This window comes from Argiope bruennichi, chromosome X1, assembly GCF_947563725.1.
Source record: "Argiope bruennichi chromosome X1, qqArgBrue1.1, whole genome shotgun sequence".
NCBI classification, from domain to species: domain Eukaryota; kingdom Metazoa; phylum Arthropoda; class Arachnida; order Araneae; family Araneidae; genus Argiope; species Argiope bruennichi.
This window is the reverse complement of record NC_079162.1, coordinates 124,179,330-124,204,796: the sequence shown is the minus strand read 5'-3', so window position 1 is coordinate 124,204,796 and position 25,467 is coordinate 124,179,330. Positions and strand designations below refer to the sequence as shown.

At 30.4% G+C, this 25,467-nt stretch overlaps 1 protein-coding gene across 2 annotated transcripts in view; it reads left to right on the top strand.

Annotated features, from left to right (window-relative positions):
• Positions 1-25,069, top strand: part of LOC129958354 (toll-like receptor Tollo) — a 276,682-nt gene extending 251,613 nt beyond the window's left edge. For both annotated transcript variants that reach the window (XM_056070784.1, XM_056070781.1), the window contains one exon: positions 17,367-25,069. In XM_056070784.1, the coding sequence (XP_055926759.1) occupies positions 17,796-21,410 (3,615 nt within the window). In that variant the 5' untranslated portion in view covers positions 17,367-17,795 and the 3' untranslated portion in view covers positions 21,411-25,069. The remainder of the gene's footprint in view (positions 1-17,366) is intronic.
• Positions 25,070-25,467: the final 398 nt, after the last annotated feature.

The window sequence follows — 25,467 nt, the reverse complement described above, 5'->3', positions numbered from 1 at the left end:
ATTTTAGGTATTAAATTTCTGTACCAAATTTTATCTGCTTAGCTCTTTACGTTTTGAAGTTAACGAGCTCATTTGTACTTAAATGGCCTGACAGACAGACTTCCTGTGAATGGATCTCGCTCAAAATTTGTTCGAAATCTACAAATTTGGTTGCAAGTCCATATACCAAATTTCATCCGTCTAGTTCAAATTGGTTTTGAGTTATCTTGTTCACTGACAAACAGACGGAGAGACGGACGTAATGACAAAAATATGTAGGTCTGAAACGTCAAAATCTCGAGTTCGAATTTTTTGATAATACGTTTACAATACTTCGTATACGAGAAATTAAAGAAGTAACTATTATTTGAAAGATAAAATACAGGTCAGTATCTTTTCAAACCATATAACAATTTGATTACAATACGTGTGCCATTTTATCCATGCTTTTCTATAACATGACTTGTTTCCTGTTGGTGAAAAAGGAATTTTGCATTCTATTTTTTTTCCGCTACTTTCTCGTTCACCGCGCTTATAAAATTCTGTAAAAATGTATATTCCTGAAGACGAAACATTTTTTTAATACTTTCACAACTTAATTGATAATCATACGCTTAATTTGATTTAGTTTAGACTTTATGCGTAGATTTGAGACTGTATTGGTAGTGAATTTGAAAAAGAAATGACAAAATTTCATAATAATTATAACAATGAAATATATTATTGAATAAAAATACAAGAATATTTTAAGAACTAAGAATAAATTAAAATAAAATATTTTAAAATATCAAACTTTTTTTTACGAAAAAAAATTTGAAGGTCAAAGTGAAAATTGTAAAAATGTTAATTATGCAATAAAAAATAAAGCCATATTAAGTATAAAAAAAACTTCTGAAACTTTCATTCAAAATTAAAATATGAGCGTTTCTAAAATCTCAATTTGCGTAAAGAATTTGTGATATAAACACTCTAAACACTGATATGATTTTCGCTTTGACCTCCAGATTATTGATTAAAAAAATTTTTAAAATATTTTTCTGAAAGCCTCTCGATTAAATATGTAGTCGTTTCAATAAGATGTGCGTTATCAATTATTGACTATCTGTTGCACCAGAAACTCTTCTGACAATAAGACTCAACCCAATTACAGTGGGCAATAACGTGTTTTTATTTTTTCGTATATGAAGAATACAAAATAAAAAAAGTGTTGAAAAATTCGAACTCTAGCTTTCGACGAATCTCCATGCAGACTAATAATTTGTCAACCTCTTGACGGAATTGGTTCCACATTTGGTATAGAAATAAATTATAAATACTAAATCTGCGTGTTAAATTTTATCTATCTAGTATTTTACGTTTTTTAGCTGTCGTGCTCATTTGTACGAGGACGGCGGGGCTGTCAGAATTCCTGTGTATTGATTTCATACAAAATTTAGTACTTCACATTTGGTGTAAAGATCATATGCGAAGATTATATTGTAAAGATTATACTGAATGAAATCAATACATAGAAATTCTGACAGCCTTTCATTTAGTATAATCTGTACAATATAATCTTCGCATATGATCTTTACACCAAATGTGAAGAGTTTTACTAAATTTTGTATGAAATGAATACACAGAAATTCTGACAGCCCCGCCGTCCTGAGCACGACAGCTAAAAAACGTAAAATACTAGATAGATAAAATCTAATACGCAGATTTAGTATTTATAATATAGATCTATACCAAATTTGGAACGAAATCCGTCAGAAGGTTAACCAACTATTGGTCTGTACTTTTAAATAAATTTAAACACGTTAACTCAAAAAAGAAATAAAATAAATATAACTTGGTATATGATCTTTTGACTACAGCTGTAATCTATTGTCAATCAGTTTTTGGAAAAATCAGCTTTCAGTTTAGGTTCCATTTTTTTAGAGTTCAATCTCAAATGTTTGTTCTGATTGTATAACAAACTTTAGGAATCAAATGAGGCTTTAAATTCACTTTCGTTCAATGGTGCAAAAATCGAGATTAAATAGGAGTTAATTGATTGCAACGCTGAGAAAAAGGAAGCAAAGGTCATGAAGAATTTAAAAACTGTTATTTGTTTATGTTTACAACTGAGACTGACTTTTGCTTTAAGCGGTGTATTTACCATTCAGAAGTAACGAATGAAAGAATCGGGTGCAATTTGATTGAACTGAGAAAGAAATGTCGCATGTGTGAACATTGATTGAAACAAAAACGGACTCAACTTGAAACGGATGTTTTAAAACGGTGATGTAATTTTATGGAAAAACTGTTGAGTCTAGTATGTTTTCCTCGCCTTTTAAATATGTGTTCCGAAATTACAAGGAAGAGAGAGAGAGAGAGAGAGAGTAAAAAAAAAAAAAAACTTCCTCGGAATGTTCAAGGTACCATTTCTGCTTTACTTTTTGCAATGTTTTGAAAAGTTCTGCACTATCAAACGCGAGCAATGATGCAGTCAAAAGTTGGCCCCCTCATTTCCGCCCCCTTAGTTTTTCGTCATCATTGCGCTTTTGAGGAAAATAAAAGGAAGTAGGATGAGAGGAAGGATATTTGATAAAACAATAAAAGGAAGAAAAAAAATGCAAGGCTTCTATATCTTTTCAATGTGTGAAAAATTTTACGATTGATTGAACATTTAATGTTCGAACGACCTATATATCCTCCTTTAAAATTTAGATTGTCATAAAATCTAAATGTTTCTGTCATTGATGCGTATTTAATATATCTACTGCTACCGGATTGGACTGCAGCGAAGAAATATATCTGCATTTCTTTATAATAGTAAAAACGTTTTATAAATGTTTTTAATTGAAAATTCTGAATATTTTTTACAGTTAGCCTGGATTCCTTTACAGGTATGTTTGTCAAATTCTGAATTTATATGCAACATCAGTAATAAATACAACTTTAACCAGTTAACTGTTTCGACTTCTTCTGAAAATGCCATCTAAATTGTGTCTCCTGATTAATTATTTATTAATTGTAACTCTTGTGTAAAATATACTTGTGTCTCCTGAGTAATTATTTTTCCTGAAGAATAAACTTGTCATAACTCAAAATGTTGTACTTTTTCCCTGACGAGTATACTCATCAAAAATAGTTAACTGGTTAATACATAATTTAGTTTTATTTTAAAAATGTGTCAGTAGGTGTTGGCATATTTAGTCTATATTTCAAACGCATTTTATTGCAGAAACGTTGCAAAATGTGTACAATCCAGAATAAGACAGAGATGATAATGAAAAATATGCTTGTTCTTGTCACGACAAAAATAGACATATATAAAAAATAATAAAGAACAAAAACTTAAAGTGAAGAAACTTAATAATGTAAGAAAGTGGAAAATTAAAGCAATATTCGTTCACAAAATTAACTTACAGTTGTTAAAACTTTAGTATAAAAAGTGAGATTTGTTTGAAAGAGCGTACAGTGTGATAGCTTCTGCATAAATGACTTATCGATAATAGGATGAAATATTTTAAGTAATATTTTCTATGTTTAAGTAAAATATCAAACGATGCAATGAAATTCTCTAAACAAAGCATCTTCAAGTGATGTAAATAATAATAAAAATAAACTTATTGACACTTTATGAAAATCTCCACTTTTCTTAAACACCCATTTTGCTATAAGACTTAATGATTATCTTAAATTGAAATATGTAACTCTTTTTCTATTATAAAGGCTTTAGGGAAGTCTTTAGTGAAAATAATCCTATTATCGGTGCATAATGAACTCTTTTGCATATATGCAAATGTGTGTGCTTGTCAACATTTTCAACGAAGTCTCTTAAACCACCAACCCATTTAGCCTTTGGCATAATATTCTGCAATTAGTATGCAAAACACTTTTTGGCGTTGAAAAGCCATGAATGGATCACTTTCTTCTGAATTGCTAGTCTCTAGAAGTTATGTCTGAGAATTTCTCATTTAAATATACATGAAAAATAAACGTGATATAATAAAATTTAAAAATAATCCAAATTTCAAAGTTTCAACTTGGTGCCCATTTTCCAATTCAGTGGATAAAAAACACATTTTCTTCGAATTTTGTGGCGTTAATTTTCCCTTAATTACTTATTACTTCATAACAGTAATTCGGGAAGTTTTAAAGTAACAGGCAATGAGCATATGCTGATTTTGTTTTCACACGTTTCATTTTTTGATATTTTAAACCTCGTAATTATTCTTGAACGCTATCGCATAAATTTTGTCACATTTGATTATTTTTTTTTAGAAATATCTTTTTTTTGGGGGGGGGGAGAAATCCTCTTCCTTTAGTATTAAATGATGATTGTTTTCAAAAGCGTTAAGTTAATAGATTGAGTGGTACGAAAGTATTACATATGCTTAGATGTAAGCAATTGCTTCTGGGCTTTCAGGAAGACTATCGTTATGTTTTTGAAATTGCTGAAGTGTGATGAGGAATTGTTGAGTGGTTTTTTTGCAATCGCTGTGAAATATAATTAACATTTAATTTATATATAATAAAGCTTTATTTTCAGTGTTGCAATTATTTTCAGAAATGTTGTTTGAAAGAGATGAGTTAGTAAGCCAGAATATCTCGTGGCAGAAATCTATTTCATAGCCTGATGAAAAAAATATTAAAAGATCTTGTGATGTTTTGCTTTCTTAACATGTTAAACGACACGCCGGTATTGCCCTTCTTTCCGCTTGGTCCGCTGATCCACCAATGCATCTCATGTGTTTACCTCATGGTAAACACATGAGATGCATTGGTGGCAGCATTGGTGAGATGCAGGGTAGGCATCTCATGTGTTTACCATGAGGTAAACACATGAGATGCCTACCCTGTTTTAATGAAACCTGTTGAAATAGTTTGATAAAGATTATTTACGCGTATTTATTAATAAAATGTAATTTTTTGTTTTATATCGTATTTTATAATGTCAGTCACCGGCGACTGTCCCGGTCAGTACGGAAAATGTATCGTCAGTCACCGGCGACTGTCGTGACGGAAAATTTTACGTCAATCACCGGTGACTGACGCGGCCCAGACGGAAAGTTCAGTGTCAGTCATTGATAACTGACTTAGCACTTAACGTGTTAATCTGAAACGGCAGAATATAGGCTTGTATACTTCTACCGAAATGCATTATTAACTAAAACATTAGTATTACTTTTTAAACGTTGTTAACCGTATCTCGAACTTAAATTTAAGTTGTCCCAATCTAATCCCGATTCAACGAAATTTGTTCTAATTTTCATTACTTTGAATTCATTTTCTTCGGAAGAATTTTGTTGCGGCTTTAAAACTGCAAAAGAAATATCATTCACAAAAAATTAAATGCTTAGCTGCAGTTACAGAATATGATATTTAAATCAATAAAGTACCATATTATTTTAAGAATATTAAAATGGTATTTTGTATCTTTAAATATCTCAATCAAGATAAAAAAAAAAAAAAAAAGAAAAAAAAAGAAAAGCTAAACATAACAAATGTTCAGAATCAGATGCGTCTTCTAATTAGAAGATCAAATTAGTTCGCATGTCAAGGGGGTAAGCCATTAACTGTAGTTTATTTTGTGTAATTAGATTGTTGCTTCTTTTTTCGGAAGGTATTGTCATTTAGATTCAATTGAGAGTAATTAATTAATCAACTAATTAAGTAAAAGTAATTAATCAACTAATTTTTCTATAGAATTATGATGCCTTTAAATAAATAAATTTTAACTTAATTTAAAAATACGATGAGTCGATTCACTGAGAAATAAACTAAATGGTTAGTAAAGGATAATTAAAAAAAGTTTATTATAAGTTTGTTGTTTGGGTCATTTTCTTATTTTTTCTTAAAAATGTGGGAAAAAGCGTCTTCTGAGATTGCACGATTTTTTTTTTCCCTTGGGAATAGCATTAAATTGCTTGTATTAGATGCATTCATGTTGGAAAATCGATATTTCACTTGTATGAAGGTCTGAAGTGGCCTGGTGGTCAGATTCGGACTGGAAGATTCGAAATCCAATTCCATCATATATGTCTGGTGCACGTTAGGTTTCATGTCCAGTGTCAACCCCCCCTCCCCCACTGGCGTGACACGGAAGTTTTGAGAGATGGGTGCCGGTTCAGATGTCGGCGTTATCAGTGGACCACGGAACGAAATTTCGAGGCTTGTCCCAAAATAATCCTGATGCTTCTTGAAATTGGGACGTTAATACAATTAACCTAAAACTTAATATTTCATTTATTTGTTTTCAATAGCAAGGTCAATTTTTCTCCAATTCCCATTGCTTTTTTATCTTTGTGCAGCGTTCCTATATTGGGAGCGTTTTATTTTGGAAATGTTTTGCTTCCTTTCATGCTATTAAAAAAAAAAAAAAAAAAAACTGAGGTATTACACATGTTCGAATTTTTCACATGACTTTTATTTCCTACGTCAATAGCTTATCCTATGGCTTCATGCAATATTCAAGCCTAAAAATTCGATAATTTGTTGCATGTCAAAAGGCTTTAAGAAATTTTATCCTTTACGAAGATGGAGTACCCCTCGGAAAGTTTCTCTTAAAAAATGAAAGTCATCTAGGTCGATTTAAAATATTCACACAATAATAATAATAAAATGTAACTATACGATTTGATGTTCCATACTGTTATTGGATGTTACATTTTGCTCCGTAACTATGCTGCTATAAAAGATAATTTAGAAGAGTATTACACTTATTCTACTTTCAGTTATTTTATTTCTTAGAAAGCTTTTGCAATGAAATAATAAAATAATTGAGAATCTGAAGGGAACATTCAATTTTAGATTTCTGGAATTTAGTAATAAAGTATATAGTTTATAAATATGCAAGAATAATTTCTGTTGAAATACATATACTTTGGAATATGTTATTCATCCAAATGGAAAATAACATACGAATTTCTTAAATAAGTTTTCTTGACAGAAATGTAGTCGTACTCTTGCAATGAATTTAACTTTTGCAAATTGTGTTAATTTAAAATTTAGTGTTTAATATTTTCTTGTTCATTCATAACTTAGACTGATTTCAATCTTTTGAGCATTTAATGAACTAGTCTTTTTGTTTTGTTTCCCTAGTGGATTTCCATAGCTTTTATGATTGGATTTCGAGAAGTTTCCATACTTTTGAAAATTTCAGAGAAAGCCGTTATGTCATCACTTTCCTATATAACATTCAGAAAGACATTCTATATGATGTTATAACATAAAAATGATTACTATTATTCTATAACAAAAAATTTCAAATTATCTCTTGTGCTGTGTTTTTATAAGCATTTCATTTTAAAATTAGGATATAATTTTTTTTTTTTTAATTTTTGCTATTTGTAGCTTTGAATTAGTTCGTGTTCTCTTTCAAGACGATTGTTAGAAGTGATCTATTTAATTTCTTTTTAGTATGAAATATTATTTTACAAAAGTATTAGAAATGTCCCCCATTGTCAGGTAGAGTAACATAAACATAATTTAATTTTTTTTATAATTTGTTACGAAGTTTTATAGAAATGTTTATTAATTAATATAGAATATTTGAAAAAATTTGCATTGTTTAACATTTTATTTTTTTTCTTTTTAATTATTTTATACAATAAAATTAGAAAAAAAAAATAAAGGAAAAAATGCGAAAGCTGTTCTAGAGTGTCAAAGTCGTCTAGAACATTAATTCTCTATTCTGCTTCGTCCACCAGGTGTCGTCCTCGTCATCTGACCGCGGTTCAAAAGTACGAGGTCCGTCCCAAAATAGTAGTAGTAATGTTGCTTTAAAAATGGGACGTTAATGTTACTAAACTGAACTAAAATCTACTTCATCCATCCATTTAAACATTCTCAAATGACATTTACTATTATTCCGATAAATCGTTATTTTTACAAAATAAAAAGGAAGGGAAAGTATGTAAGACTGTTTCTTATGAAATAAATATGATTTTTTTTTTTTTTTTTATGAATAAAAAGGTGAAGAACGAAAAGACGCAGGAAATGAAATATAGAGGTTTGTCAGTTAACCCATTAAAGGGCCATTTTTTTCTAGTCATATTACGTTAAAATATGTTTAGGCTTGAAATTAGAATAAGAAAAGGGATTCATTTAGCTTATTAGATAAATATAATTTGGTTAATTAATAATTAAGTATCAAATCAAGACACATCATTTTGTGTAAAATAAAGAACTAAAGCATCTAAGTTTCTGTCTTTCTAAAAAAATTTGTCAGAACTTATGCCAACCTACAAAAATTCATACGAAGATTGATAAATTGGGTGGGAAGCATACTCCCCACGGCCCTAGATAGGGTTAAAACTGTGAAGCGACATTGTATAAATAATTTCTTAAAGATATAGTTAATATTTTTTCCCCATTTCTTTGTTGAATTGTAGTAAAAATGCACACATGAACTAGAAAAAAATATATTTATCTAAATCGCAATGGGCTGTTTCGTATCGGCTTTCCGGACTATTTGGTTAGTAATGAAAGAGCTGTTAGTTTCTGTGATGCGCATGTTTCACATTATATTGAATTGCCATTAATGAAATGTCTGGAATATGCAACATTTTTATTTCCATCTGAAGCGTAAGTGTATTTATCTTGCTTATCAGCCGCTCCCCACCCTCGTGCTGCACTGCTAGGAGTAGCAGCGTTTCGTGACCTTGCCATTCAAGAAAAAATATTTTCCACCGTTTTCGCAGATTTGTGATGAAACTCTTTCAGTTCATCAGGTAAACAATGAAAAATCAGTAAAAAAATGGCATTTCGTGTTCTTTTTCTTTCTTTTTTTTTTTTTTTTTTTTTTTAAATAATGGCGAAATGTTCATTTTATTACGTAAAAAATGAAAAAATAAGGAAATTAGATGGGTCGATTACAAAATTTTAGTTTTAATTCTTAAAATTAATTTTTTGTGTCTTAAAATTCAAGAAAACTATTTATTCGATTCGATGGTACACTTTTTTTTTTCTATGATCCTCAGAAATGATACTACAGGTAGATGAAAAAAAACCAAAATCACCAAAAAATACAACATGTAATGTAGAAAACTTTATTTACATTTTAAAATTCGGTTTTTGAGGTGCATGAATTAATATTACGATTACCTATGTGTAGTAGCTTTCAAGAAGTGCTCTGGATTAGTCTAGACACTACAGATACTCACACTAATACTTTCTTTTCAAATATACATGGTCTTTACCTATTAGTTTTTACATTTTAATAGTTTCAGCATGAAAATAAAAGGTAAAATCCTAGATGGGCCCACCTCTTGGCGACTTATTTGAAATCTCGCCAAGTTGATTACTAATTGAATATTTGTTATTATTATTATTTTTCAATTAAAAAACGATACTTGAAGGTCAGAAATAATAATAAATATAATAAAAAAATAAATATAATAAATAAATAAAATAAATAAATAATAATAAAATAAAATAATAAATAAATAATAATAAAATAAAATAATAAATAAATAAAAATAAGAATAAAATAAAATAAATTTAAAAAATCCGTCTAGGTTGCCATATTGGCGACGTTATCGACATTCATTTGGCGAGAATTCAAAAAGACGCCAAGAGGTGGGCTGTGCTAGGATCCACCCAAATAAAACTTCACTTCATAATCGGAAAAAAAAATTATAAAACATTTCATAAATTAAAAAATATGAAATATCCACCCTTTGAGCTCTGATCCCGTATTAGAAAAAGCTTTAATGCCGGTTTTAAATCTATAATAAGGAAACTGAAAGAATATTTTTGCGATGATTTCAGTGGAAATCTTCGATATTCGCATGCGTAGCATATTTCTAAAGCTTAAAATTTCTTTGAAATTGGAAGCGAGAATTTATTTTCTATTCTTTGTTTTTAAAAAAATTACTATTCGGAAGATATTATTTTCATTGCATGAAACGAAAATTCTGAATTGCCATGGCTGATTTGCATTTCACATAATTTTAAAACTATAATTATCCTTTTCTTTGAAAAAAAAAATCAAGGATGGACCGAAATGATAACGGTATTATAGATGTTATTTCCCACTTCTTTGTTTATCGAAATAAAAAGGTTTTATGGGACAAAACATGTTGGAGGTGAATTATTTGAAACTGCTGAAGCGTCAAATTCGATTCAGTTCTTTCAGTAACTTTTGCATTGAATCAGACACAGCTTCAATTTTGTTAGAGCAGGAAAAGGAGAGTACTATACCCTTTCTAATAACAAATTTAAATATGTTATTGCTTTCTCTTGTAAAAAGAGAAATTGTTCAGAGTGCAATTGACGCCAATGAAATTGTTTGAGATATCTGCAATCGTTGACTTACTGATGTTTAGCGAAATGAAAGCTAAAGGACTCGCTTCGCCATTAAATGGCGGCTCATAGGACAACTTTCAGGATCATGTTTGGAGTTTTAGTAATAATTCCAAAGCTGGTTGTAATGCAAGTTGAAAAAAAGTTTTTGAAAATAACGAGAAAAAAAAGTATAAAGTTAATATGGAGACAGTGTGTTTATGTTCACTTTTCAACCTTTCTTAAGCACATCTAAATGATTTTTTTTGAAAGCATCTCTTGTGTACACTTATTGAAGTATACTGATGCGAAAAAAAGGTGACAAAAAAAATTCCTCCAGTGATACTTGGATTTCAAATAAATTTTTAAATCTCACGTAAGTAAGGGACATGAAACTATATAGCTGTAAAACTGTTAGAGAGAAATGATTCTGCAGGGTGAGTTAAAATCGTGGGTAGAGCAGGCGTAGAGGGGACATGAGAATAAGGAATCGCAAACAGGAAGAACACAATTTAGTAACAAGAAATGTACAGTACACTCCCGAGTATCCGGTTCGCAACTATCCGGCCTAGTTTTCTTTTATCGCAATTAAATGAGGAAGGCAAGGCGTTGCCTGACATGACGCGACCTGTCTGAAGCATTTCTAATAACATTTTGCTGCTCCATTAATTAAGCGAAGCGCTCAATTCAATGTCACAGTAAAAATTCTCGTATGGCTGTTTGTTTACTTTTGAAAGTTGCCACTCGCCAATAAGTAATAATAGCAATTTCTGTACCATGTACGTAATCGCTTATATAATATATACGTAAAGAAATAACTTATTTTTTTAGCAGTTTCATGGCCGAAGAGAGAGAAGACACTTTGAATTTTTAAACTTTGCTTTTATTCTCTCCTGGGAGGCATAATTTATGCACAAGCAAGAAATGACGAGATGTATCAATCTTCAGCGAAAGAGAGATATAAATATTTTTCCCCGCCGATTATATTCTATGAGATTCTATAGAGATTTCTTTACACGTGTCGATTTAGGAAAGAGAATTATATATATATATATATATCTTTAAAAAGAATTTGCGTAGCTTGACAGATTTTTAACCCTTCTTTCGGAGTGTGGGGACTTGCCGATTTCAGGTGTTTTAGCTCATGTAGCATTAATTAAGTAAAAAAAAAAAAAAAAAGTGGAATTGGATCAGGAAATAAGAGAACAACATATTTAAATTAAGTAATATGGGTGAAATTAAGATAAAAATTAGGAAATTAGTTAGGATTTAATTTAGATGGAAATATCATTACATATATATACACTCGCATGCATATTGATACTTGGATTTGCGTATTCATTCTTAACACTAATCATTCTTAGATAAAAGGAATTCAAAAAAAAAAAAAAAATTTAATCACTTTCTCACCATTTGAGGAAAAAAAAAACTTATTCTGTCTTCACTGAAAAATGATAAATGATTTATATTATAATGCATAGAAACGCATTGTATACGAGATAAAATTATTTTTCTCGCGTTTTTTTTTTCTTCTTTTTTTTCCGATAGCTTTTTTTTATTGGTATAAAAGTTGAATTGTTATTTTTAGAGTTGAATTACTTATTTTTCTAAAATTTTTATTTAAAATAAAAAAAAATTATAATTTAATTTTTTGGTGGCTTTCAAAAAAAGATAGCGATGATTTATAGATCATTAATTTTGCTTGGTTTTGATATTTTAACTATTTTTTCCTTCCAAAAATATTTATTTTTTATTTATTTTAATTAAAAGCTGTAGTTTTTGATATCGCTCTATGTTTTTTGTTGGGAAAAAATTATTAGACAACATCGCCAGTAATTTAAAGAAATATAATTCGAACCTCATGTAAAACACGTGATAATAGCAACCTATTTCACCATAAGAAAGAATGAAACATTCATTTTAAAAGAATGTGTTTTTTGTAAAACTTGGTATATTTGTAAATGAACCCTTTATATTCCGAATCACCTTACCAATCTTATTTCTGCATTAATAAATAACTTTTCGTGCAGAACAATATTGGGAAACAGTACAAAACTTGTAATTTATGAAGTTATTTTATTCAAAATTAAAAACTGGAAAATTTTAATGTCTACCAGCTGCTATTTGCTGTAACAACTACATTTTTTCGCGAACTATGGCGGCATGGTGGTAAGGTCTCGGCTTCGGAACCGGAGGATTTCAGGTTCGAGACCCGATTTCACCGAACCGTCGTGTAAGCGTTTCTGGTGCACGTTAAATCCGTCGGGGCCAAATGTACTCCCACTGGTGTGGTGAGGAAATTTAGAGAGGGCAGGCCATCTGAGGTATCGTTCTTGTCATCTGACCATGGTTGAAAATTACGTGGTCCATCCCAAAATAGCCCAAGTGTTTCTTTAAAAACAGGACATTAATATAATTAAACTACATTTTTTTCCGTTCTTGTAAATACCATCAGAAAAAGAAACTGAAACTGAACCGTGATAAAAGCGACTTTTTTAACTACTGTCCAGGTAAAAGGGGTTAATTTTTTTATATTTATTGATGTTTATGTAAATACGAAACATAAATAGCTTCAGAAGCTGCTCTTTTAGACAATTTTCAATGAAATATGTGAACTATTGTTTGGTTTGAAGTGGTTTCAATTTTCCTTTTTATTTATATTATATTTTTAGCTGTATTATTTATATTATTTTTTATTATATTGACAAAGCTATGTAAAAAAAGTTATGCATCAGTTTTTTTTAAGAGAAATATTCTTATACTGTTATACTGATTTCATGGAATCTGTATTTTTGAATAAATAAAGGTGGAATATCATTTATTATTAAATATAATGGAAAAAATGTTGGCACTTGCACTCAAAAATATATCTAAAATAAAAAAAAGTTCTACGAAAGTTTTGGTGTTCGGAAATATAAGGCTTAAATTTTAAAATAATGCCTATCAATTCAAATATCTATTGCTAAATCTTACTAAGTTTTAACTGTAAATAAAATGATAATGGTGTGAATTAAAAAAAAAAAAATGTAAGTTTCTTCAACATCCTTCTTTCAGACATACGACCGAATATTCATTTTTATTACACTCCTTAAACAATTCATTGGTTTTTAATAACAATTTTTTTAAAAAAAATTAATTAATTAAAAAATTAAATAAAATAGAATAAAATTGCGCAAATGTAAAAAGAAAAAAAAAAACCTTATGAAAATTGATTATGTTGGACAGCAAATTAAACTTCAGTATGTAATTGGATAGCCTTTACGTTTGTAATCATTTGGGCATAAATTGGAACAGTTTGGATGCTTCTTTAGAAGAAATATTATTCCATCATGTTAAAGCACTTTTTTGAGGCTATATCATTTTGGCGATTCTTGTACAATAAATCGCATGATTGTTCGATAGGTTTTAAGTATGGTGATTATGGAAGCGAATGCAACTGATTTTTGATATTATATAATCAAAATTTCACATTGTGAACAATGTGTTTAGGATCATTGCCTTGCATAAACGAAAAGTCATCTCCGAGATTCAAATGATGTGCACTCAATTTCAAATTTTCTTTTAAAATGTTAAAAGTATCTTTAACGTACATTTTCTTTTAAATGTTTGTGCGGTTCAAATACACGCAAATATAGAGACCGACAGATGATCACACTGTTGAAGGATTTGATTTCATTTCTAATGATACAAATATCTGTCGAATTTCATTTATATAGCTTTTTGCATTTGTGATGTACAGTGTTCTCATACATAAAAATCGGATGTATTTCATCCTTCCCTCTCGATGCTTTGTGTTATGTCCGTCTGTCTGTAAACACAATAATTCCAAAAATATGTTTTTCAGACTCCAGGAGGTCAAAATTGCGGATATCTCGAGGTCGAATGTTTTGAGGATTAAAATATTTTTTCTTTGTAATATCATAAGGCTGAAAAAATAATTTGAAAACTTGGATGATGCTTTCAGTGGAGGATTTATGTTTGTTGCCGGTTTTACATATGACACAAAATGGGAAATAAATCGAGAAGGAATAAATGTAGATATCAAATCCTGTTAGTATCAAAATAATACTTTTTTTAAATCTATACTTAAGAAAAAATTTCGTTCTCTTACCTATCAAGATAAATACAACTGACTTTATGCATACATTCTTCAAAAAACAAAAAAAAAAAAACAAAAAAAAAAAAACGAGAAATTGGAATTAATCCAAATTCTTACTAATCACCAGATAACTTTTAACCCTAAGCACTCGAAAAGTAATTAGATGCATAAATATTCACTTAATACATGTACTTGTTTACTACACCAAAAAAAATAAATACAAGCAATTGTTTTAAGTTGAATTTCTCTGAAAAAAGGAATCTACATCTTTTTACTATTCTGTAGGCGTTTTTAGCAATCAAAATTGAAAAATAAATAAATAAAACATCAAAATGATGCTCCGTCTTGAATGGTGAGTGAGAGGTAACATCCGAGTGCAAAGGGGTAAGTATTTTTGCTGTTGAAATGAGTGATGTAAACAATTGCAGATGTCTGTTTATTAATCGAATATGGAAACCTGTAGAACTGGAATGGAACCCCCCCCCCCAATATTTATTTTACATAGAATTTACATTGAAATACTTGTTAAATACTTGATTGTTCTTGTTCGTGACTAACATGCAAAATCGAAAATTTTATGTAAAACCTTGATCATTTCGTAAAACCTTTTACGCTAAAATACAATGGTTAAAAAAAATGTATGAACTGTATTTATCAGTGTATTGATTGTTTTGAATAACACAAAGATAGCATGAAGTAGTCAGTTCTTCACAATGAATTTTACATTTGTCTCTTAGAAAAAATATTTCTACTTTCTTCGTGACAAATAGCGTAACTCTGTACGATTTCAGAATGTTCGAATTAATCCTATGATTTACAGGAAAACTGAACTAGACACTTTACTTGAAGTGGTGGGTATGTATGATATGTACAGTTTCATTTAACCAATTAGGTGCATTCGATGTGTATGCATGCAAATCAAAATCTCCATTTTTAACTCGGTAAATGTATAATATTTTATCTAATAAAAATGAAATCTTATTCGTTTTATTTTTTTCCAAAATTTACTACTCCACCATTTGTATCGCTTTCGACGTATATAAAGTATGTCATCGCTTGACTTAAAAAAAAAAAAATTGCAGTTAACTGTTTAATGCTATATTCCTTCATTGACCAGTTGGTTTGAAGGGATTATTGGTTGAGAAAAATTTCGATTAAATTCCTTATATATCGTTTGGTGTTATAATTTCTTCAACAAGGTAGTTTTAAAGTATTAACCCTCCAGCTGCTTATTCCGCGATATCCGCGGATTGGCAATCAGTCCATTTTCTATTGCAGCCTACGTTTTTACTGTTTAGAGTGTTTATATTTACGATTACAGATTTTTATTATATCGTATTATTATCGTGTAACCTATAGTGTCAATTCACTTTGTTTGAAAAATATTTGAACTTATTTGTAAACATATCATTGAAAGAGTGATTTTAAAAAATTGGGCCGTCAGAAGGTTAATTTTGAGAAACATTTATCTCATGCTGATTTAGAAGCCTGATGGTTCTGATCATTGCGTTATGCATTTTTCTCATTTTTTTTTTTTTTTTGAATCTCGTCTAATATTTCAATTTCAGTTTGAAACAGGAAATAATTAAGCACAAGTTAATCAAATAACTTTGCTTACTGAATTGAAATATATTAATAAATATAACAATAGAAAGTAGATTCATGCAGCTTTAAAATTTTATATATAGAATAGAATATTTCATAACTTTTGTAATATCTTGGAGCACTTTTTTTTACTGATTTAATTGAACATACAATGTGCTGTAATAAGAAAGGAAAAGAGCAAACTAAAAACGCGGTATGCTTTTATACACCAATTAGTTTCATTACAACACTGCACAAAAAATAATATACAAATGTATAAATCTACGACATACAAAAATATTGTGAAAATTTATTAAGATTGGAGAAAAAATGTAATGCCAATAAATCGGTATAATTGAAAAGATATTTTTTGAAGCTTTTTAAATGATGTAAATATTACTTTTGTTGCATAATATTTTAAAAGAATATTTATTAATGAAAAAAGTTTTAATTTCTCCTAGGTTTTTGATTTAAATTTCAGAAATTTTGCTACCTGCTACCTTCCACAATGAGCTTTTACTTATACACTTGTTTTTATTATCAGTGGAGACACGTCAAAATTTTACCTGATATTTGTTTTAAAGGTGTAAAATATGCAGCATTTCATGTTATCCACGAAATCAGAGCTATCGCGTAATGATGATTAATAAAAAGATACAAGCATTTAATCACCTTTCAAAAATATACAAGCATTTAATCACCTTTCAAAAATATACAAGCATTTAATCACCTTTCAAAAATATACAAGCATTTAATCACCTTTCAAAAATATACAAGCATTTAATCACCTTTCAAAAATATACAAGCATTTATGTTATGATGATAATCATCTAGAAATTTTTTATTTGAATTTGTGAATGTTACGAGTAAACTCAAGCTAAAATGGGATAATTCTCACTGTTTTTAAAAGTTCAAAAAATAATATATAATTTTTTAACCTGTATGAAGAAAATGATTTATTTAATCAAATAAAAAGTTAATAATCGTGTTGGTTAAAAAAAATTGTATAATCTCACCGGCATGAAAATATGCTCGGAAAAATATATGCATCAAATCAAAAAATATTTTATAAAATAAATGTTCACGAATTAGTCACTCGTTGAATATTTTATAAATTCTTAAAAATATTCTCAGTTTTATACAGACATTATCAAAATAATATATCTGAAATTTTCGAGTTTAGTTGGCATACTTAAGAATATAGTTTCCAAATCGAACGTCTAATGCGCGCGCTTGTTTGTTGACTAAGCGGTTTATTTGTGTTTACGTTTCCTCGGGTAAAACGATTATTCAATTCTCCTCCTAAAATTCGCACTTTTAAGCGCGGTAAATAGAAGCGGAATCAGCAGGCACCGCCAGGTGGTTAAAATTAACCGTGAAGATGGGAGTGTTAAAAATTGCCACACTGCTACTGATATGTATTGAATATCTCTTTTCTTTTCTTTAACAGGATTCGATCCGGTGCCGAAGTTGCTGAAAAGGAAACCTACGGACGCTCTAACGCGAGAGCATTTCCCAAAGAGTAGTCGGCACGGGAGAGGACTCCAGCTAAAAAGCCGAACCCGCATCGTTTACCAGCTGAATGGCTTTTCTCCCCTCTTCACCCATTGGTTGAGGATCCCTTGTGGGCGGAGTAAGATTCCACGTGCTGTTGTACATCGGAGTCTCGCTAAAAACCAGTCAGTGAGAGGTGATTGCCGTCATAATAAACTGGTGTCCTTCTAACCGGCGCTTACCATGTGCGAGGGAAGACTGTTTACCCGGTTATTACCTTTCAGCGGATTTGATCGCTATCTTGGATATGACATGGACTTTTAATCGTGGTTTGACAGTGCCTTCTAAATATTTCTGAGAGTCTTTCAAATCCAGTGACAAAATCATGGCTAGCTATTCAAATCCTTGGAGAATCTTTTTGGTTTTATTGATCCTTAACCTTACAAAGAGTTTGGCGAATGACGGGAACAGTGATTGTATCAGTGATAATACAGGCGGACAGGATGAATTGTCTGTGAAATGCATGGTGCAGAATTTAAATGACGTTTTTGACAATTTCTCGTCAATCCAGCCAGATCGCGTTGTGAAGTTGAAAGTGATTTGTGATAATCGTCCTTTCCAGGTCAATAGCAAACCAAACTCCCGCTTTAATGATGATCTCGACGACTTGGTTAATAATACTTTTGGGCTGCTGAAGAACTTACGTGAGCTTGAGATAGAAGACTGCACACTGACATCTATACCTCCATTGGCATTTAATGGCGTGTCGCAGTTAAAGAATCTGACCATTCGATCCAGAAACTATCGACATGGAAAAACTTCACTGCAGTTATCGGCAGAAACATTCTCTCAGTTACAACTTCTGGAACATTTGGATATTGGGGAAAATAACATAAATCATTTGCCTCAAACACTCCTTTGCCCATTGCGTCGACTGGAAACTTTGAATTTGACTTTAAATAACCTATCAGACATATCTAGCGTGGGTCTATCAGCTGGCAGTCGTGACAATGTATTATGCCTTGTGGATGTGCAACGTGTTCGTCTGTCGCATAATAGAATTAAGGTGCTAACAAGTAAAGGATTTGCTGCTGTCAATCAACTAAAAGAACTTCGTTTAGATCACAATTCAATATCCAGAGCTGAAGAGTCGGCTCTTCATGGCTTGGATAAACTTAGATTTCTCGACTTATCCAGTAATCAAATTGTTGCTCTACCTCCTCTTGTTTTGAGAAACTGTGAGGAATTAGTTGAACTTTATCTTCAGAACAACTCCATTAGTGTTTTACCTCCTGGATTGTTTACAGGTTTGCAGCAGCTTCAAATACTTGATCTGAGCCATAATGAGATAACAAGTCATTGGCTAGGATCAGATACATTTGCTGATTTGATTCGAATGACGACAATGGATGTTAGTTATAATCGACTCACACAAATTGATTCCACTATATTTCGCAGTCAATATAGTCTCGAAGTCCTGCATTTAGACCATAATGAGATTGAAGTTATTTCCGATCATGCATTTTCATCTCTCTATAAACTGCATACTTTGGTCCTTAACAATAATAGATTAACTCGAGTGACACCTACAATGTTCAGTGGATTATATGTCTTAAACATGCTATCATTAAGTCATAATGACATCAGTGATGTACACCCAGATGCCTTTCGTAATAACAGCGCTGTGATGGAACTAAGTTTGGCTAATAATAAGCTGACTGCAGTACCAACTGCCGTCCAGTCCTTTCAATTGCTTCGAAGTCTTGATTTATCCAACAACAGAATATCGGATATTCACAATGCTAGTTACCTTGGATTAGAAAATTTATATAGCTTAGTTCTTAGCGGAAATAAAATCGGAAATCTTACTAAAGGGGTATTTGAAGAATTACCATCTTTGCGGATTTTAAGTTTGGCGAATAATGAAATTGAATATGTTGAAACAAGCACGTTTGATGACGTAACATACTTACATGCACTGAGGTTAGATTCAAATTTCCTTCCTGAAGTCAATGGATTATTTAGCAATCTGCATGATCTCATGATGCTTAACATATCAGCAAATCGAATTGAATGGTTTGACTACGCATTGGTACCTATTGGTTTGCAATGGCTTGATATGCATGACAATCAAATAGAGTTGCTGGGCAACTATTTCGAATTGGAAGGCGTACTTAAACTCCGTACTTTAGATGTATCTAAAAATCACATCGTTGAAATAGACTCCTCTTCGTTACCTAATGGCATTGAGATAGTTTTCTTGAATGATAATCGCATTAAGATTATCCATCCTTTTACATTTATGGGAAAACCAAATCTTACTAGAGTAGATTTAACCAGGAATCTGTTGGAAAATCTGGAAGTGAATGCTTTTAGGCTTACAGAAGTACGAAATCGAAAACCTTTGCCTGAATTCTCAATATCAGAGAATCCCTATTTATGCGACTGCAATATGGAATGGATACAAAGAATAGGTTCTCTGGATGAGTCTCGACAGTATCCTCGTATTGTTGACATTGAGGACATTTCCTGCCAGTTAACTTTTAATCGTATGCGAACAGCTGTAAAAATTGTGCACGCACATTCCTCTCAGTTCCTTTGCCGTTATAAGAATCACTGTTTTGCACTTTGTCATTGCTGCGAATTCGATGCGTGTGACTGTGAGATGGTGTGTCCTGAAAACTGTACATGCTTTTATGACCAGAGTTGGAACACTAATATTGTGGACTGCAGCTCACAAAATCACATTTCTGTCCCTCGTCGTATACCAATGGACGTGACAGAACTGTATCTAGATGGGAACGATATACCTTCACTCTCAAGTCACACATTTATTGGAAGAAAGAACATGCGTGTTTTGTACATGAATAATAGCAATGTACACATGATAAACAATCGGACATTCAATGGTCTTAAATCGTTGCACACATTATATTTGCAACATAATCTCATAGTTGCCTTACATGGATATGAGTTTGAACGCCTTGTGAATCTTCGTCATTTGTATTTGTCGTATAATCGAATTAATGCTATTGGAAATTCTACTTTTGTGCATTTAAAATCTCTTGAAGTGTTGCATTTAGATCATAACTACATAGTGGAATTCCAGGTTTGGAATCTAAACCAAAACGCAAAACTAGTCGATATACAGCTTGCCCATAATCCATGGGCGTGCGAATGTCAATTTGTGGGAGATTTTACAATCTGGTTGCAATCACGAGCTGACTTAGTACACGATGTGTACAACGTAAACTGTGTATATAATGAAACATCTACCTTGCCATTAGTCGAGTTTAACATGACGATGTGCACCAATGTCTCAGTCACATCTCCTAGCTACATCCAGTCTTTCTATGTGAGTGAATTCATGCCTGTGTTCATCATAGTAGCTTCTGTTTTAGTATTATTAATTATAGCTTGTGTACTTGTTTTTGTGTACCGAAAAAGAATGCGAGTGTGGTTTTTTTCGAAATATGGAGTTCGTATTTTCAGTACGGATCCCAGAGTTCGAAATGAGGATAATAAACTCTTTGATGCTTTCGTGTCCTATAGCAAGAAAGACGAATCTTTCGTAGCGCAAGTATTAGCCCCTGAATTAGAGTATGGAAATCCTCACTATCGACTGTGCCTTCATTACAGGGATCTTCCAGTCAGCAATTACCTAACCGAAGCCATCGTTGAGGCTATGGAGAGCTCTCGCAGGACAGTTCTTGTCCTGTCCGAAAATTTCATCCGCAGCGAATGGTGCCGTTATGATTTGAAAGCGGCCCATCATGAAGTCCTTAGGACGAACAAGAACGAACTTATTGTGATTCTGATCGGCCCACTGTCTCAGCATGATTTGGATCCAGATCTAAGACTGTGGTTAAAATCTTGTACTTTTCTCAGATGGGGCGATCGGAGGTTTTGGGAAAAACTTCGCTATGCCCTTCCTGACATCAGAAACAGGAGATCTGATCGATGTCACGATAATGATCATTCGGTCTCTGTTCATATATAAACACTACTGTAAATATATTCCCTCATTGTGATCGAAATTGTTACTTATAAACGGCATTCACATGCACACTAAAAATGTGCAAGTCTAGTAGTGCAACTTGAATCTAGTGCAAACCCTCTGTACTGTGCAGAGGTACAGTTGTAATATTTTGTGTTTATTATGTCATGTGTTTGGTGCTGTTCCAGTGGATATGTTTCAAACGGCAATTCCTGTAGATATGTATAATGAGTGCATATAGTAGAAATGCTTTTACTCCGTAGAATACATTTTGCTTTTCTTTCAAAGGATATGTGATATTCATAGATGTTTCTTCGAAATAAGTGTGATTTTAGTTTCTTCTAGGGCAGTGGTCTCATTTTGATATAAGATTCTCATATCTTTTAAAATGATATTTTTCTTGATTGTCAAACAATATGCACTTCAAAAATATTGAAGTAATAATTTCATAGAAAGGATCGTTGAAATAATGCACAGAAAGTTAAACCTTCTCCAGTGATCATTATTAAAAAAGGAATATACCATATTAAAAGTTATTGCATATTGTCCTATATCTAATGTCTAATCACGCCATACATTACCGTCACTATTTTCTAAAGATATTTGTCTATCCCATCGATGTATATGACAGGTGTTACTAAATTGTTGTGAATAGATTTAGAATCAATTGTTTTTCATCACTTTCTTCTCATGACACTGTTAACAGCAATTTTAATTTTGTTTTGAAATATCGAATTTTCTTTGACTATATGATTGCAAAATTGTAATGGGTATGATTGAAAGGATTTTTCTATGACTTAAATTTTTTTCATTTGGAAAAGCATCTATTTTAAGAACCAATTCTGCTACTCTGCAGACGGATGTAACAAATCATAATTTTTTGGCTTCCTTTTTTTATTTTAAATTACTGAAAATTTGAAATTTTAAAATATTTTTGTGATAACACTATTTTGAGTGGATTAATGCTATTATAATTAGCAATGATAAAAATTTTTATTAATTTTTTGCAAGCTTTTAGAATTAATGTGAAAGTATTTTTTTAAACATATTTGCGGATCTTGTTATTGATCTGATTCTGTAACTGATTTTTATAAGCATTGTCTTCAAAATAAGTATATGCAGAGCCTTTTTGTATGTGTTAAACATTGTTCAAATAATATACATTGAGATTGGTGCTTAATTGATTATCTTAATACGAAAGAATAGTTGCACTATTATTGCGGAAGGAATACTTATTGTAAACTCAATAATTCTTATTTAATTTTTTTCTGCTTTGCAAGTTTGCTAAATTTTAATATTGCAAATAAATGCGTATTTTATATATATTGAATAGATAAGAGCAGTATTAACCTAATTGCTTTATAATTTGATTTGGTTCAACAGGATTTTTTTTAACACAAAAATAATGTTGAATATTTCATATTTAAATTTTAATGGATTTTTTTAAAATTTATTATTAGAAAGCCAAAAAAAAAAATCACGGAGACATAGTGGTAGATCCACTCGATTTTATTAGTGTAACGTCTCTGCCGTAATACTTTCCCAACGCTGAAAAATATTACATGAGACGTTAAATAAAATTTAAAATATTTTAAATTTTTCGCTCTCATTTTCGTTTGCGCAATTTGTATTCTCATATAATTTATTTACGTTTATTGTAAATAATAAAGATTCCATTGTGGTATCCATTTGTTATGGATTTCTATTTTCTTTCCTTTAGGTTTTTTTCTTTCTTTTAATCTATTTCTTTTTATTATTATAATTTGAAGGAATATTGGTGAAAATTTTCGAGAAATTTTCGTAGAGCTATTATCCACAATGAAACTGAATTTTTCTGTGGATAATAACGATAAAATTAAACAAGTTAACTTTCATTTCTAATTGAACAACTCTTCTTCGGGATTGCAGAATACAATGTCTTATTATGTTTATTTGTATGCAGTTCTTTCAAGTTTTCAGATCAATTTATAAAATAAAATGGATTTTCAGTGTTTTCTCTTTAATTGGCGTTTTTATGCAACTGAATTTTATGAGCTTAAACTATTATTTAAAAAGAAACCAAATGTTTACTTTAAATTTATTTTCAAAATGAGCTATATAGTGAACGCTGTTTAATTTTGGTGAAGATTTCCAAAGAAGTATGAATTCAAATACTTAAAAAAATTTTAGTCATTCATGTTTCAGTTTCACTAATTTTCGTTCAATTTACTGTTACCCATTTTAGACTTATTTTATTGTAAAGAATTATCTTTCAGTCATACCCATTTCAATTCTGTTGCACACTATTACGTAGCTTAGTGTGTATGTAGCTTAGTACTCACTGTGTACAGCAAAATATTCTATTTAGCATACACAATGTACGAAGAATACACAAAACATTATGTAAAACGTTGATGGTCTGTATTTTTTTAAGTAGATTAAATTTCACCTGTCCATGATGAATCTAATGACTTGTAAGTAGTTATTTATTTATTAAAATTCTGAAACACTTTATGATATCTGTTTTAATTGTGTTTCTTCTCTATTCTTTTGATTCAAAACAGCAAAAGGTGATAGAGTTTGAATACTGGGAAAGTTGAAATTAAGTAGCTCAAAATTTATATTTTAACCAATGCTGAAAGAAAATTTCACTTGCCGATACAGTAAGTCAATGTATTTAATACACACCATTTCTAGTCATTTAACTCCTTGATTGGCAAGTCAGATAACATCTTCTGTTTAAGAAACGTATGTATGCAGAAGTCAGCTGTTTGTTAAAATATTTTGGTTTTAGTTTCTGCTTTTCTAAAATTTTAGTTTTCAAAAGTTGGTTATTTGATGCTCGTACTTGAATTTTAAAGGTATATGAAACGGTAAAGTAACGCATTAAATCATTGGTATTGCTTTTCAATCGTTTATTTTTTAATGTTAATCTAAGAATAATTTTTAATGAAAAAAATTATATAATAAAAATTGTCGCATTGTTATGAAAATATTTATACCATTTCAATAATTTTCCAGTGTTGAAACTCCTTTAGCATGCAAACATTATACTTAAAAAAATCAAATAATATTAAAATTTGCAGTCTCCTACGACTGGATTTTCAGAAACATAAATACCGGTAAGTTTTTTTCAATTTTAAAGGTAAAATCAGAAGAAATTGAATTAGTTTTTAAATATAGTAATGACTCATTTTTGAACGTACACGAGCTTTCATTGAGGTAAGTTAATTGTAACATTTCTTTTATCTACGTCACATTTTCATCGCTGTGAATGCATTGCAATATTCATAAATCTAATTGTACAGAAAACTTATCAACAGCAATGTCATGTAAGTTTTATACAATTAAATACCACTGAATATCCTCCCACATCAGTTACTAAAGTAAGAATTTTAGTTCAAAATATGGAATTCAGTTTCCTGATATTCCTTGTACCTGCATTATTTATCTTTTCACTTAATTCCAATTTAAACATCGAAAAATAAGAAACGTGAAGCTATGAGAAGATATTTATACTTTTACATGTTTAAAAGACTATGAAGACACCAAAATCCAGGCCTTTTAAGGAAAACTTTTATGACTTTTTTTTATTAAAAATTTTAACATTGTAGATGGTGTGTGCTAAGTAATATGAAAGAATTTAATATAAACTTTTTTTAATGAACTCTGATTATTTTTTACAAAAAAAAATAAAAAAAATTACCGAATTTTAGGAATTTTCAGTCTTTTTTTAAAATACTTTAAAATTTAAAATGAAGGGCACTTGAGTTATATTCAAGTAACTTTTTATACACTATCACTATTTTTGTCAGATGTTTATAAAGAATAATCTACATTGCATTTAATTATAGTAAAAAATAGTATGTTCCCTCTTTAACCATAAATATTTTTATTCTTGAGGTCTATAAAGAATCAATGTATAAGGAAATACTATATACTTTAAATACACTAAATAAATCCATAAATGATGAGTTGGCGCTACAGTATTTGTACGCATTCCATTTTAAGGGAGTAATTTTTTTTTTTGTTTTTTTTTTGAGATCGAATATTTAATTTGATCTTCTTGATTTATATTTGG